The 14,332-nt window shown below is 39.0% G+C and overlaps 1 protein-coding gene across 2 annotated transcripts in view; it reads left to right on the forward strand.

The window, feature by feature from the left end:
* Positions 1-14,332, forward strand: part of gpsm1b (G protein signaling modulator 1b) — a 49,560-nt gene that overhangs the window by 19,473 nt on the left and 15,755 nt on the right. For both annotated transcript variants that reach the window (XM_079872152.1, XM_079872151.1), the window contains exons 5-10: positions 3,586-3,709; positions 3,818-3,933; positions 4,799-4,954; positions 10,547-10,655; positions 10,766-10,880; positions 12,396-12,466. In XM_079872152.1, coding sequence (XP_079728278.1) covers positions 3,586-3,709; positions 3,818-3,933; positions 4,799-4,954; positions 10,547-10,655; positions 10,766-10,880; positions 12,396-12,466 — 691 coding nt within the window. The remainder of the gene's footprint in view (positions 1-3,585; positions 3,710-3,817; positions 3,934-4,798; positions 4,955-10,546; positions 10,656-10,765; positions 10,881-12,395; positions 12,467-14,332) is intronic.

A 14,332-nucleotide genomic window follows, 5' to 3' on the forward strand; every position in this document is an offset into this window, starting at 1 on the left:
GAGGAAGGAGGGTAATTCGCTCCTGAAAAACGAGACGAGCTGGGGAGGAAGGAGGATAATTCGCTCCTGAGAAACGAGAGGAGCTGGGGAGGGAGGAGGGTAATACACTCCTGAGAAACGAGAGGAGCTGGAGAGGGAGGAGGGTAATTCGCTCCTGAGAAACGAGAGGCGCTGGGGATAGAGGAGGGTAATTCGCTCCTGAGAAACGAGAGGAGCTGGGGAGGAAGGAGGGTAATTCACTCCTGAGAAACGAGACGAGCTGGGGAGGAAGGAGGGTAATTCGCTCCTGAGAAACGAGAGGAGCTGGGGAGGGAGGAGGGTAATTCGCTCCTGAGAAACGAGAGGAGCTGGGCAGGGAGGAGGGTAATTCACTTCTGAGAAACGAGAGGAGCTGGGGAGGAAGGAGGAGGGTAATTCACTCCTGAGAAACGAGACGAGCTGGGGAGGGAGGAGGGTAATTTGCTCCTGAGAAACGAGACGAGCTGGGGAGGGAGGAGGGTAATTCGCTCCTGAGAAAAGAGAGGAGCTGGAGAGGGAGGAGGATAATTCGCTCCTGAGAAACAAGAGGAGCTGGAGAGGGAGGAGGGTAATTCGCTCCTGAGAAACAAGAGGAGCTGGAGAGGGAGGAGGGTAATTCGCCCCTAAATAAAAGTTTGTTTACATAATGTGTGTGTACTGTTTATAATTATTTTGTATATATAAATACACACATGCATGTATATATTTAAGAAATGTTTGCATGTATATACTGTGTGTATATATATATATATATATATATATATATATATATATATATATATATATATATACAGTGAGGAAAATAAGTAGTTGAACACCCTGCTATTTTGCAAGTTCTCCCACTTGGAAATCATGGAGGGGTCTGAAATTGTCTTCGTATGTGCATGTCCACTGTGAGAGACATAATCTAAAAAAAAAAAATCCAGAAATCACAATATATGATTTTTTAACTATTTATTTGTATGATACAGCTGCAAATAAGTATTTGAACACCTGTCTATCAGCTAGAATTCTGACCCTCAAAGACCTGTTAGTCTGCCTTTAAAATGTCCACCTCCACTCCATTTATTATCCTAAATTAGATGCACCTGTTTGAGGTCGTTAGCTGCATAAAGACACCTGTCCACCCCATACAATCAGTAAGAATCCAACTACTAACATGGCCAAGACCAAAGAGCTGTCCAAAGACACTAGAGACAAAATTGTACACCTCCACAAGGCTGGAAAGGGCTACGGGGAAATTGCCAAGCAGCTTGGTGAAAAAAGGTCCACTGTTGGAGAAATCATTAGAAAATGGAAGAAGCTAAACATGACTGTCAATCTCCCTCGGACTGGGGCTCCATGCAAGATCTCACCTCGTGGGGTCTCAATGATCCTAAGAAAGGTGAGAAATCAGCCCAGAACTACACGGGAGGAGCTGGTCAATGACCTGAAAAGAGCTGGGACCACCGTTTCCAAGGTTACTGTTGGTAATACACTAAGACGTCATGGTTTGAAATCATGCATGGCACGGAAGGTTCCCCTGCTTAAACCAGCACATGTCAAGGCCCGTCTTAAGTTTGCCAATGACCATTTGGATGATCCAGAGGAGTCATGGGAGAAAGTCATGTGGTCAGATGAGACCAAAATAGAACTTTTTGGTCATAATTCCACTAAACGTGTTTGGAGGAAGAAGAATGATGAGTACCATCCCAAGAACACCATCCCTACTGTGAAGCATGGGGGTGGTAGCATCATGCTTTGGGGTGTTTTTCTGCACATGGGACAGGGCGACTGCACTGTATTAAGGAGAGTATGACCGGGGCCATGTATTAAGAGATTTTGGGGAACAACCTCCTTCCCTCAGTTAGAGCATTGAAGAGGGGTCGAGGCTGGGTCTTCCAACATGACAATGACCCGAAGCACACAGCCAGGATAACGAGTGGCTCTGTAAGAAGCATATCAAGGTTCTGGCGTGGCCTAGCCAGTCTCCAGACCTAAACCCAATAGAGAATCTTTGGAGGGAGCTCAAACTCCCAGAAAAGCCCAGAAACCTGACTGATCTAGAGAAGATCTGTGTGGAGGAGTGGGCCAACATCCCTCCTGCAGTGTGTGCAAACCTGGTGAAAAACTACAGGAAACGTTTGACCTCTGTAATTGCAAACAAAGGCTACTGTACCAAATATTAACATTGATTTCCTCAGGTGTTCAAATACTTATTTGCAGCTGTATCATACAAATAAATAGTTAAAAAATCATATATTGTGATTTCTGGATTTTTTTTTTAGATTATGTCTCTCACAGTGGACATGCACCTACGATGACAATTTCAGACCCCTCCATGATTTCTAAGTTGGAGAACTTGCAAAATAGCAGGGTGTTCAAATACTTATTTTCCTCACTGTATATGTATACATATATACATATACATATATATATATATATACATATATATATATATATATATGTGTATATATATGTATATATATATATATATATATAATTTATATTATATATAAATATTTTATATATAAATAACACATTTTTCTTAAATATATACGGTACATGCATGTGTGTGTATTTATATATAAAAAATAATTATACACAGTACACACATATTATGTAAACACACTTTTATTTTGTATGCGATTAATCATTTCACACCTCTACACTCAAAGTTAGATAATTGACATTTGTAATAATAATTGATAAAAGTCATTTTACTGCTGTGTAAAAACAACGAAATTCTGTTGGTATCCCATGTTCTCAAAATCACATTTTTATTTATTAAATAATCATATTTTCAAAATGTTCAGAATTTGCTTAGATTCAGCATAAATCTGTATAAATGGATGAAGAAGATAAGATGAACTACTTTAATAAACCTTATCAAAAGATTGAACTACTTTAATAAACCTTATCAAAAGATTTAATTGATTGATGATAAATATAAAAAGTTTATTATGTAAAATGCATAAGTGCTATTACAGAAATAAAATGTAATTTATGCATGGCTGACAAATATGCATTAATTGAACTTTATTAGTTTGTTAAAGTCCCAATGTAGTCAATAATTTCATCCCTTAAAACTCATCTTTTATGACCAAAATTACATATTTAAATGTTTTTTATTTGAAAAAAAATGTTCATGCCTTAAAATATCTTGAATGCAACTCGACACCCTTGCCTCATTTAGTATGCGCAGTACTATGAATTTGCAAATGAGCCCCGCCTCCACTTACTCACTGCAGTTTTAAGGAGAAAATACTCAGCAATGGTGTCGACTTATGAATTTACACATGGTTTGTCTTAAAGCATATTAAAAACACCACATAGACACATAAACAACATTAAAAGCTGGATTTTCACCACAGGGGGACTTTAAAACTGTGCAATTTTTAATGGATGGAAATTTTATAGCCTATGCAAATCAAACCTTTTTTCCCTTAATTTTCAAAAGGTTCTAGAATAAGCTTCCTTGAATCAAACCGTCAGAATCACAACATTAGGTACAAAGGCTGTTTACTTGTTTTATGAGGCAATGAACCTGTGAAAAGTCCTAAATTAGTTTCCTAAACTCTCTTTCAGGATGAATCTCTCTCTGGTGAAGGAGTTGGGAGACCGAGCCGCCCAGGGAAGAGCCTTCGGGAACCTCGGAAACACTCATTACCTGCTGGGTAATTTTGTTGAAGCCATTAAGTTCCACAGAGAGGTAAAACCCTCATTGCGACAAACAACACTGAATGAGCATCACTGAAGCTGGAATCTCACAGGGATTTGCATTTCAAAGTAACACACAATCCCTCCTTGTTGTTTCCAGCGTCTTTCCATTGCAAAGGAATTTGGCGACAAGGCAGCGGAGCGCCGAGCGTACAGTAACCTAGGCAACGCTCTCATTTTCCTGGGCCAGTTCAACACAGCGACAGAGTATTACAGGTGATCATGACTTACAGCGCCATCTAGAGGATGCAGGACACCGGTGGTTTGTTAGGATACAGAAATAATGCTGTGCAAACACCTTCAGAACAGGAGAAGATTAAAGAGCATCTACAGAAACTTTCACATGAAACAAGAGGAAAAAGCAAACAGCATCACAGTTGTAGTTCACACACTCCTCAGAGGAAGTAGTTGAGCTTGTGCACGAGTGTGTGAGCGACAGATTATCAGATACAGACACTTTTTCATCATTAAAAACGTTTTACACTAAAGAATTGAAAAATATATCAATCATGAGGCTTGTTGAGGAGAGGTGTGTTGTTGTTACATCTCTAAACACTCACACACACACACTAACTAAATGCTATAATACACACCGCCATTTAAACGTTTAAAAATAAATAATACTTTAATTCAGCAAAAACACATTAAATTGATCAAAAGTGTCGGTAAAAAGACATTTGTTGCAAAAGATTCTATTTCAAATAAATGCTTTTGAACATTCTATTCATATAAAATAAAACAAATTATATCATAATTTTCACAAAAAAATCAACATTAATAATCATAAATGTTTCTTGAGCATTAAAATATTTATATTAGAGTGATTTGTGAAGGATCATGTGACACTGAAGACTGGAGTAATGATGATCACAGGAATAAATTACACTTTACTGTATATTCACATAGAAAACTGATGATTTACATTATAATAATATTTCACAATTTTTAGTGTATTTTAGCTCAAATGCAGCCTTGGTGAGCAGAAGAGACTCTTACCGACCCCAAACTTTCAGCATATATTCTTACATTGAACCCAGTCCATATCTAGAGATTATAAAATCCCACTTCCTCTGTTCCTCAGGAAAACTCTTCAGCTCTCTCGGCAACTGAAGGATCAGGTGATGGAAGCTCAAGCGTGTTACAGTCTGGGAAACACATACACACTCCTGCAGGAATATGAACGTGCCATCGACTATCACCTCAAACACCTGCTCATCGCTCAAGAGCTCAACGACAGGTCAGGACATCCGGCAGTCGGACACAGCTGTCCTGTCCAAACGGTTTTTCCTCTTATTTTGCCAACAAAAATATCAGTAGAGCCATTACACGTCTCCGAGCAGCAGCTTCATCCCTGAATCTGCGTTTTTAACGAATCATTCTAATGAATGACTCACTCGTCACTTCTGCTTCATCCCTGAATCTGCGTTTTTAACGAATCATTCTAATGAATGACTCACTCGTCACTTCTGCTTCATCCCTGAATCTGCGTTTTTAACGAATCATTCTAATGAATGACTCACTCGTCACTTCTGCTTCATCCCTGAATCTGCGTTTTTAACGAATCATTCTAATGAATGACTCACTCGTCACTTCTGCTTCATCCCTGAATCTGCGTTTTTAACGAATCATTCTAATGAATGACTCACTCGTCACTTCTGCTTCATCCCTGAATCTGCGTTTTTAACGAATCATTCTAATGAATGACTCACTCGTCACTTCTGCTTCATCCCTGAATCTGCGTTTTTAACGAATCATTCTAATGAATGACTCACTCGTCACTTCTGCTTCATCCCTGAATCTGCGTTTTTAACGAATCATTCTAATGAATGACTCACTCGTCACTTCTGCTTCATCCCTGAATGAATCTGCGTTTTTGAACTAATCGTTCTAATGAATGACTCAGTGACTCACTCGTCACTTCTGCTTCATCCCTGAATGAATCTGCGTTTTTGAACTAATCGTTCTAATGAATGACTCAGTGACTCACTCGTCACTTCTGCTTCGTCCCTGAATGAATCTGCGTTTTTGAACGAATCATTCTAATGAATGACTCAGTGACTCACTCGTGACTTCTGCTTCGTCTCTGAATGAATCTGCGTTTTTGAACAAATCGTTCTAATGAATGACTCAGTGACTCACTCGTCACTTCTGCTTCATCCCTGAATGAATCTGCGTTTTTGAACGAATCATTCTAATGAATGACTCAGTGACTCACTCGTGACTTCTGCTTCGTCTCTGAATGAATCTGCGTTTTTGAACAAATCGTTCTAATGAATGACTCAGTGACTCACTCGTCACTTCTGCTTCATCCCTGAATGAATCTGCGTTTTTGAACTAATCGTTCTAATGAATGACTCAGTGACTCACTCGTGACTTCTGCTTCGTCTCTGAATGAATCTGCGTTTTTGAACAAATCGTTCTAATGAATGACTCAGTGACTCACTCGTCACTTCTGCTTCGTCCCTGAATGAATCTGTGTTTTTGAACAAATCGTTCTAATGAATGACTCAGTGACTCACTCGTCACTTCTGCTTCATCCCTGAATGAATCTGCGTTTTTGAACGAATCATTCTAATGAATGACTCAGTGACTCACTCGTGACTTCTGCTTCGTCTCTGAATGAATCTGCGTTTTTGAACAAATCGTTCTAATGAATGACTCAGTGACTCACTCGTCACTTCTGCTTCATCCCTGAATGAATCTGCGTTTTTGAACTAATCGTTCTAATGAATGACTCAGTGACTCACTCGTGACTTCTGCTTCGTCTCTGAATGAATCTGCGTTTTTGAACAAATCGTTCTAATGAATGACTCAGTGACTCACTCGTCACTTCTGCTTCATCCCTGAATGAATCTTCGTTTTTGTATGAATCGTTCTAAAGAATGACTCAGTGACTCACTCGTCACTTCTGCTTCGTCCCTGAATGAATCTTCGTTTTTGTACGAATCGTTCTAAAGAATGACTCAGTGACTCACTCGTCACTTCTGCTTCGTCCCTGAATGAATCTGCGTGTTTGAACTAATCGTTCTAAAGAATGACTCAGTGACTCACTCGTCACTTCTGCTTCGTTGCTGAATGAATCTGGGTTTTTGTATGAATCGTTGTAATGAATGACTCAGTGACTCACTCGTCACTTCTGCTTCGTTGCTGAATGAATCTGGGTTTTTGTATGAATCATTCTAATGAATGACTCAGTGACTCACTCGTCACTTCTGCTTCATCCCTGAATGAATCTGCGTTTTTGTATGAATCGTTCTAAAGAATGACTCAGTGACTCACTCGTCACTTCTGCTTCGTCCCTGAATGAATCTGCGTGTTTGAACTAATCGTTCTAAAGAATGACTCAGTGACTCACTCGTCACTTCTGCTTCGTTGCTGAATGAATCTGGGTTTTTGTATGAATCGTTGTAATGAATGACTCAGTGACTCACTCGTCACTTCTGCTTCGTCCCTGAATGAATCTGCGTTTTTGTATGAATCGTTCTAAAGAATGACTCAGTGACTCACTCGTCACTTCTGCTTCGTCCCTGAATGAATCTGCGTGTTTGAACTAATCGTTCTAAAGAATGACTCAGTGACTCACTCGTCACTTCTGCTTCGTTGCTGAATGAATCTGCGTTTTTGAACAAATCGTTCTAATGAATGACTCAGTGACTCACTCGTCACTTCTGCTTCATCCCTGAATGAATCTTCGTTTTTGAACTAATCGTTCTAATGAATGACTCAGTGACTCACTCGTCACTTCTGCTTCATCCCTGAATGAATCTGCGTTTTTGAACTAATCGTTCTAAAGAATGACTCAGTGACTCACTCGTCACTTCTGCTTCGTTGCTGAATGAATCTGGGTTTTTGTATGAATCGTTGTAATGAATGACTCAGTGAGTCACTCGTCACTTCTGCTTCGTCCCTGAATGAATCTTTGTTTTTGTATGAATCGTTCTAAAGAATGACTCAGTGACTCACTCGTCACTTATACTTCGTCCCTAAATTAATCTGCGTTATTGAACGAATCATTCTAATGAATGACTCAGTGAGTCACTCGTCACTTCTGCTTCGTCCCTGAATGAATCTGCGTTTTTGAACTAATCGTTTTAATGATTGACTCAATGACTCACTCGTCACTTCTGCTTCGTCCCTGAATGAATCTGCGTTTTTGAACTAATCGTTTTAATGATTGACTCAATGACTCACTCGTCACTTCTGCTTCGTCCCTGAATGAATCTGTGTTTTTGAACGAATCATTCTAATGTATGACTCAGTGAGTCACTCGTCACTTCTGCTTCATCCCTGAATGAATCTGCGTTTTTGAACGAATCGGTCTAATGAATGACTCAGTGAGTCACTCGTCACTTCTGCTTCGTCCCTGAATGAATCTTTGTTTTTGTATGAATCGTTCTAATGAATGACTCAGTGAGTCACTCGTCACTTCTGCTTCGTCCCTGAATGAATCTGCGTTTTTGTATGAATCGTTCTAATGAATGACTCAGTGACTCACTCGTCACTTCTGCTTCATCCCTGAATGAATCTGTGTTTTTGAACAAATCGGTCTAATGAAAGACTCAGTGAGTCACTCGTCACTTCTGCTTCATCCCTGAATGAATCTGCGTTTTTGAACTAATCGTTCTAATGAATGACTCAGTGACTCACTCGTGACTTCTGCTTCGTCTCTGAATGAATCTGCGTTTTTGAACAAATCGTTCTAATGAATGACTCAGTGACTCACTCGTCACTTCTGCTTCGTCCCTGAATGAATCTGTGTTTTTGAACAAATCGTTCTAATGAATGACTCAGTGACTCACTCGTCACTTCTGCTTCATCCCTGAATGAATCTGCGTTTTTGAACGAATCATTCTAATGAATGACTCAGTGACTCACTCGTGACTTCTGCTTCGTCTCTGAATGAATCTGCGTTTTTGAACAAATCGTTCTAATGAATGACTCAGTGACTCACTCGTCACTTCTGCTTCATCCCTGAATGAATCTGCGTTTTTGAACTAATCGTTCTAATGAATGACTCAGTGACTCACTCGTGACTTCTGCTTCGTCTCTGAATGAATCTGCGTTTTTGAACAAATCGTTCTAATGAATGACTCAGTGACTCACTCGTCACTTCTGCTTCATCCCTGAATGAATCTTCGTTTTTGTATGAATCGTTCTAAAGAATGACTCAGTGACTCACTCGTCACTTCTGCTTCGTCCCTGAATGAATCTTCGTTTTTGTACGAATCGTTCTAAAGAATGACTCAGTGACTCACTCGTCACTTCTGCTTCGTCCCTGAATGAATCTGCGTGTTTGAACTAATCGTTCTAAAGAATGACTCAGTGACTCACTCGTCACTTCTGCTTCGTTGCTGAATGAATCTGGGTTTTTGTATGAATCGTTGTAATGAATGACTCAGTGACTCACTCGTCACTTCTGCTTCGTTGCTGAATGAATCTGGGTTTTTGTATGAATCATTCTAATGAATGACTCAGTGACTCACTCGTCACTTCTGCTTCATCCCTGAATGAATCTGCGTTTTTGTATGAATCGTTCTAAAGAATGACTCAGTGACTCACTCGTCACTTCTGCTTCGTCCCTGAATGAATCTGCGTGTTTGAACTAATCGTTCTAAAGAATGACTCAGTGACTCACTCGTCACTTCTGCTTCGTTGCTGAATGAATCTGGGTTTTTGTATGAATCGTTGTAATGAATGACTCAGTGACTCACTCGTCACTTCTGCTTCGTTGCTGAATGAATCTGCGTTTTTGAACAAATCGTTCTAATGAATGACTCAGTGACTCACTCGTCACTTCTGCTTCATCCCTGAATGAATCTTCGTTTTTGAACTAATCGTTCTAATGAATGACTCAGTGACTCACTCGTCACTTCTGCTTCATCCCTGAATGAATCTGCGTTTTTGAACTAATCGTTCTAAAGAATGACTCAGTGACTCACTCGTCACTTCTGCTTCGTTGCTGAATGAATCTGGGTTTTTGTATGAATCGTTGTAATGAATGACTCAGTGAGTCACTCGTCACTTCTGCTTCGTCCCTGAATGAATCTTTGTTTTTGTATGAATCGTTCTAAAGAATGACTCAGTGACTCACTCGTCACTTATACTTCGTCCCTAAATTAATCTGCGTTATTGAACGAATCATTCTAATGAATGACTCAGTGAGTCACTCGTCACTTCTGCTTCGTCCCTGAATGAATCTGCGTTTTTGAACTAATCGTTTTAATGATTGACTCAATGACTCACTCGTCACTTCTGCTTCGTCCCTGAATGAATCTGCGTTTTTGAACTAATCGTTTTAATGATTGACTCAATGACTCACTCGTCACTTCTGCTTCGTCCCTGAATGAATCTGTGTTTTTGAACGAATCATTCTAATGTATGACTCAGTGAGTCACTCGTCACTTCTGCTTCATCCCTGAATGAATCTGCGTTTTTGAACGAATCGGTCTAATGAATGACTCAGTGAGTCACTCGTCACTTCTGCTTCGTCCCTGAATGAATCTTTGTTTTTGTATGAATCGTTCTAATGAATGACTCAGTGAGTCACTCGTCACTTCTGCTTCGTCCCTGAATGAATCTGCGTTTTTGTATGAATCGTTCTAATGAATGACTCAGTGACTCACTCGTCACTTCTGCTTCATCCCTGAATGAATCTGTGTTTTTGAACAAATCGGTCTAATGAAAGACTCAGTGAGTCACTCGTCACTTCTGCTTCGTCCCTGAATGAATCTGTGTTTTTGTACGAATCGTTCTAAAGAATGACTCAGTGATTCACTCGTCACTTCTGCTTCATCCCTGAATGAATCTGCGTTCTGTCTGTCTCTGCTAGGGTCGGGGAGGGCCGGGCCTGTTGGAGTCTGGGTAACGCTTACGTGTCGTTGGGAAACCACCGTCAGGCTCTTCACTACGCCCGGAAACACCTGGACATCTCCAGAGAGGTGAAGCCAGACTCTGCCGTCCAGCAGCCGCTGTAACTCGACACACACACACACACACACACACACACACACACTCCTGTAACTCGGTCTTTTGCTTTGCTTGCTCTCAGATCGGGGACAGAAACGGAGAGCTGACGGCCAGGATGAACGTGGAAGAGCTGATGGAGGCTCTCGGGGTGAAGGAGGGCGATCTCTCTCCATCCGACTCTGAGTTTAAAGTGCAGGGTAAACATCACCTATTCACTGTATAAGCCACAGCGGGGCAAGTTGTCACACTGGATGCTCTTTGCTTGTTTTTGACATTGATTTTAAAAGAATACTTTTTGTACTAAAAAGAGACATTTTCCTTAACATACACTACCAGTCGAAAGTTGTGGATTGCTTTTAGAAGAAGAGTACATTTTTTTCAGGAATCTTTGATGAATATAAAGTTCAAAAGAACAGCATTTATCTAAAATAGAATCTTTTGTAACATTATAAATGTCTTAACTGTCACTTTTGATCAATTTATCCTCCTTCATCCTCGATGAATAAAAGTATTGATTTATTTTATTTCTTCTCCCCCCCCCCCCAAAAAAAAATTCTTACTGACCCCAAACTTTTGAACGCTAGAGTTTAATGTTACAAAAGCTTTCTATTTCAGATAAATGCTGTTCTTTTGAAATGTCTATTCATCAAAAAATCCTGAAATAAAAATGTAAATAACTGTTCTCAACACTGATAATAATCATAAATGTTTCTTGATCATCAATTCATCATATTAGAGTGATTTCTGAAGGATCATGTGACACTGAAGACTGGAGTAATGATGCTGAAAATTGATCACAGGAATAAATTACATTTTAAAATATATTAAAATAGAAAACAGTTATTTTAAATGGTCATAATATTTAACAATATTACAGTTGTTGTTGTTGTTGTATTTTTAGTCAAATAAATGCAACCTTGGTGAGCAGAAGAGACTCTTTTAAAGACATTAAAAATCTTACCGATCCAAAATCGGGTGGATTTGTTGAGGATTTGTAGAGTTCCTGAGGTTCAGGGTTCGTACAAGCTGCTTAAAATGCTTAAAGTACTTGAATTTGACTTTTTTTTAAAAATGTAAGTCCTGGAAAACCCTTGAAAACAGCCATACAGTATTTATGAAAAGGTACTTGAAAAGCGCTTGAATTATTGAAAGACAATATACATGAAATTAGTGTTTAATTTTATTGATAAAACAATCTTTTCACACATGATGAACGCTGTAGCCCGTCTGATATAGATATAGAGCCGCTTCACACGGCTAAGAGTGTGATATTGCTCATAAATATCCAAGTATATGATATGACAAGCTTTCATTCTTCATGTCAATCATATATTCATGGGAGAAAAATCAGTTTGGAAAAAGAAAGTGATATCTTTGTTATAGTATCCTTTCAATGGTTAAAGTTACTGCAGTCATTGCATCTGCTGCACTTTATCTGTACCATTTTGTTTTATTGGTTTATTTTCCGTTATCTATTTAACTTTTTTTTTTATTTGACAGATAATATGGATATTGTTTGATAAGTGAGATCTCTGAAACCAAAAAAGTTCTTGAAAAGTCCTTGAATTTAATTTTACAGTCTCTGTACGAACCCTGCTAGCTGTATATATACACAAATAATCTGTTTTTTTTGTGTCTCAGTGATGTCTGCGGCCTGTAAATTGATATTTCATGATTTATAATAATAAACTTGTACTTGTTTTCTCCCACAGGAGCCAGACCCAAGTTCAGCAAGAAGAACAGCATGGAGAGTGTTGACCTCTGGAAATACAGCTCTGATAAGGTCACATGCTCAACATCTGATTGGGTGACCCAGACTTTGCCATGCAGGACATGTACTTGAGTCACAATCTTTCAACAAAATGCCTGTCAAAAGCCTAGAGTGACTGCGGTTACACACACTGAGAGGCAGAAACACTGAAACACCAGCATTGGTTTTCAGCGTGAATGCCACGAAAAACACACTAAACGCATCTAAAACGGGAAAGAGCTTTGCGATTGACTGTACAAATAGATTTGACAAGAAATCTGAGGTATATTTTCGAATCTGAGTATTTCATTTGTTACGTCGGGTGTGATGTTAAATAAAGTCCAGCTCGTATATTATCCTCTCATGCAGTGACGGATGCAGCTGATCCGCTTCTATTAGACAACATCCGCGGCGCTACCATTGGGCCCGGGTGGGCCATTTTAGGTCCGGGCCCATCCATTTTCTACTATGGTTTTGTACGTTTCTTCATTCGGATCTATTTGCGATCCATTCCATTCTAAACAAACAACGCAGTTTACATGCTTCGTCCATGTTACATTATTCATTAAGATAATAATTAATAACGCATAATTATCAGTGAACAGTTTTACTATGCATGCAAACAAATGCCTTTCAACTTATGCGTGCAAAATTCAGAATAAAATGAATGTGCAGCAATTTGTACAAATAGAGAGTCTGTAGGCCTACTATATGTGTTGTAGCCATTAAATAAGCTCATTTAGTTTCATATTTGTTAAAATATTATAATGTTATTTTTTCATCTATGTTGATTATGAAAAGTGAACCGCACGAGTAAGATAGGATGCGCAATATATCGAGAGATGTGGGTCAGACATGATTTTGACCACTTTTTGTTTTGTAGAAAGCCTTTTTTTTAGTGAATTTCGTTTTGTATAAATTGTATCTTAATTTTTATAATTTTTTTATCAACCAATTGCCTGGATTAAATAAATAAGAAGCAAATAGCAGACAATAAAATCATGAAGGCGCCCGCGCGGTCACTTGCATTGCTCGTGAACAGGAGCGCATCTCATCCTAACGTAACGAAACTCAACGTATGCCTCACAGACATGAAATATATCTTAAGAAAGCTTGAAATGTCTTTTTAACAATTTAAAACGAAAAGAAAAAGGCTACTCTCTGATTATGTAATCCATGATGTGCATTTCTCTCTATAGGTGCGTTCACTATACGGAGATGGCGATCATCAACTTCATCTTTACAGCTGCTGTTGCTGTTAATAAACTAAAAATAATAGGCCTATAATTTTATTAAACAATAAATTAAATTAAATTAAATTAAATTAAATTAAATTAAATTGTAATTGTATTTAAAAAAGCAGCACAAAAAATTCCGGTTTAAGTTTGTTTTTGCTTTTTTAATCCTATGCTAATTACGCATTAAATTCAGGTAGGCTAGTGAGTCGCTGTCCTCAGTGCCACAGAAAAGCGCTGAAACGGAGATGAAGGGGAACCCGTTTTTTTTTTTTTTTTTTTGGCTTATCTTAACTGGCCCATCCAGTTTTCTGGAGGCCCACCTACAATCAAAATCCTGGCGCCGCTAGTGTTAGACGAGAGCACATTTTTATCATTTTTATCATGAAAGAGTCTGCGTTTGTGATATATTTCCTTCTTCCTTTCCTGCAAAACGCTCGGTCTATCTGGATGTGTTTAAATCTGCACTAAGGATGCGTTCCTTTAACATTTCTCAGAAAGCAGGTTCATGCGTTTACACACCGCGCGACATCGGAGTAAATGCTTTTTATGTTTATTATGACCTTACGCTGAAAACGGGTTTCCGCGTCTGCATGACCACGTGCGTTGTCGGCATAATCGGATGTTTTTAAATAAACACTGACAAAAAACGACACAAGTTTTA

Source organism: Squalius cephalus (assembly GCF_949319135.1).
Source record: "Squalius cephalus genome assembly, chromosome: 5".
In the NCBI taxonomy this organism is placed as follows: domain Eukaryota; kingdom Metazoa; phylum Chordata; class Actinopteri; order Cypriniformes; family Leuciscidae; genus Squalius; species Squalius cephalus.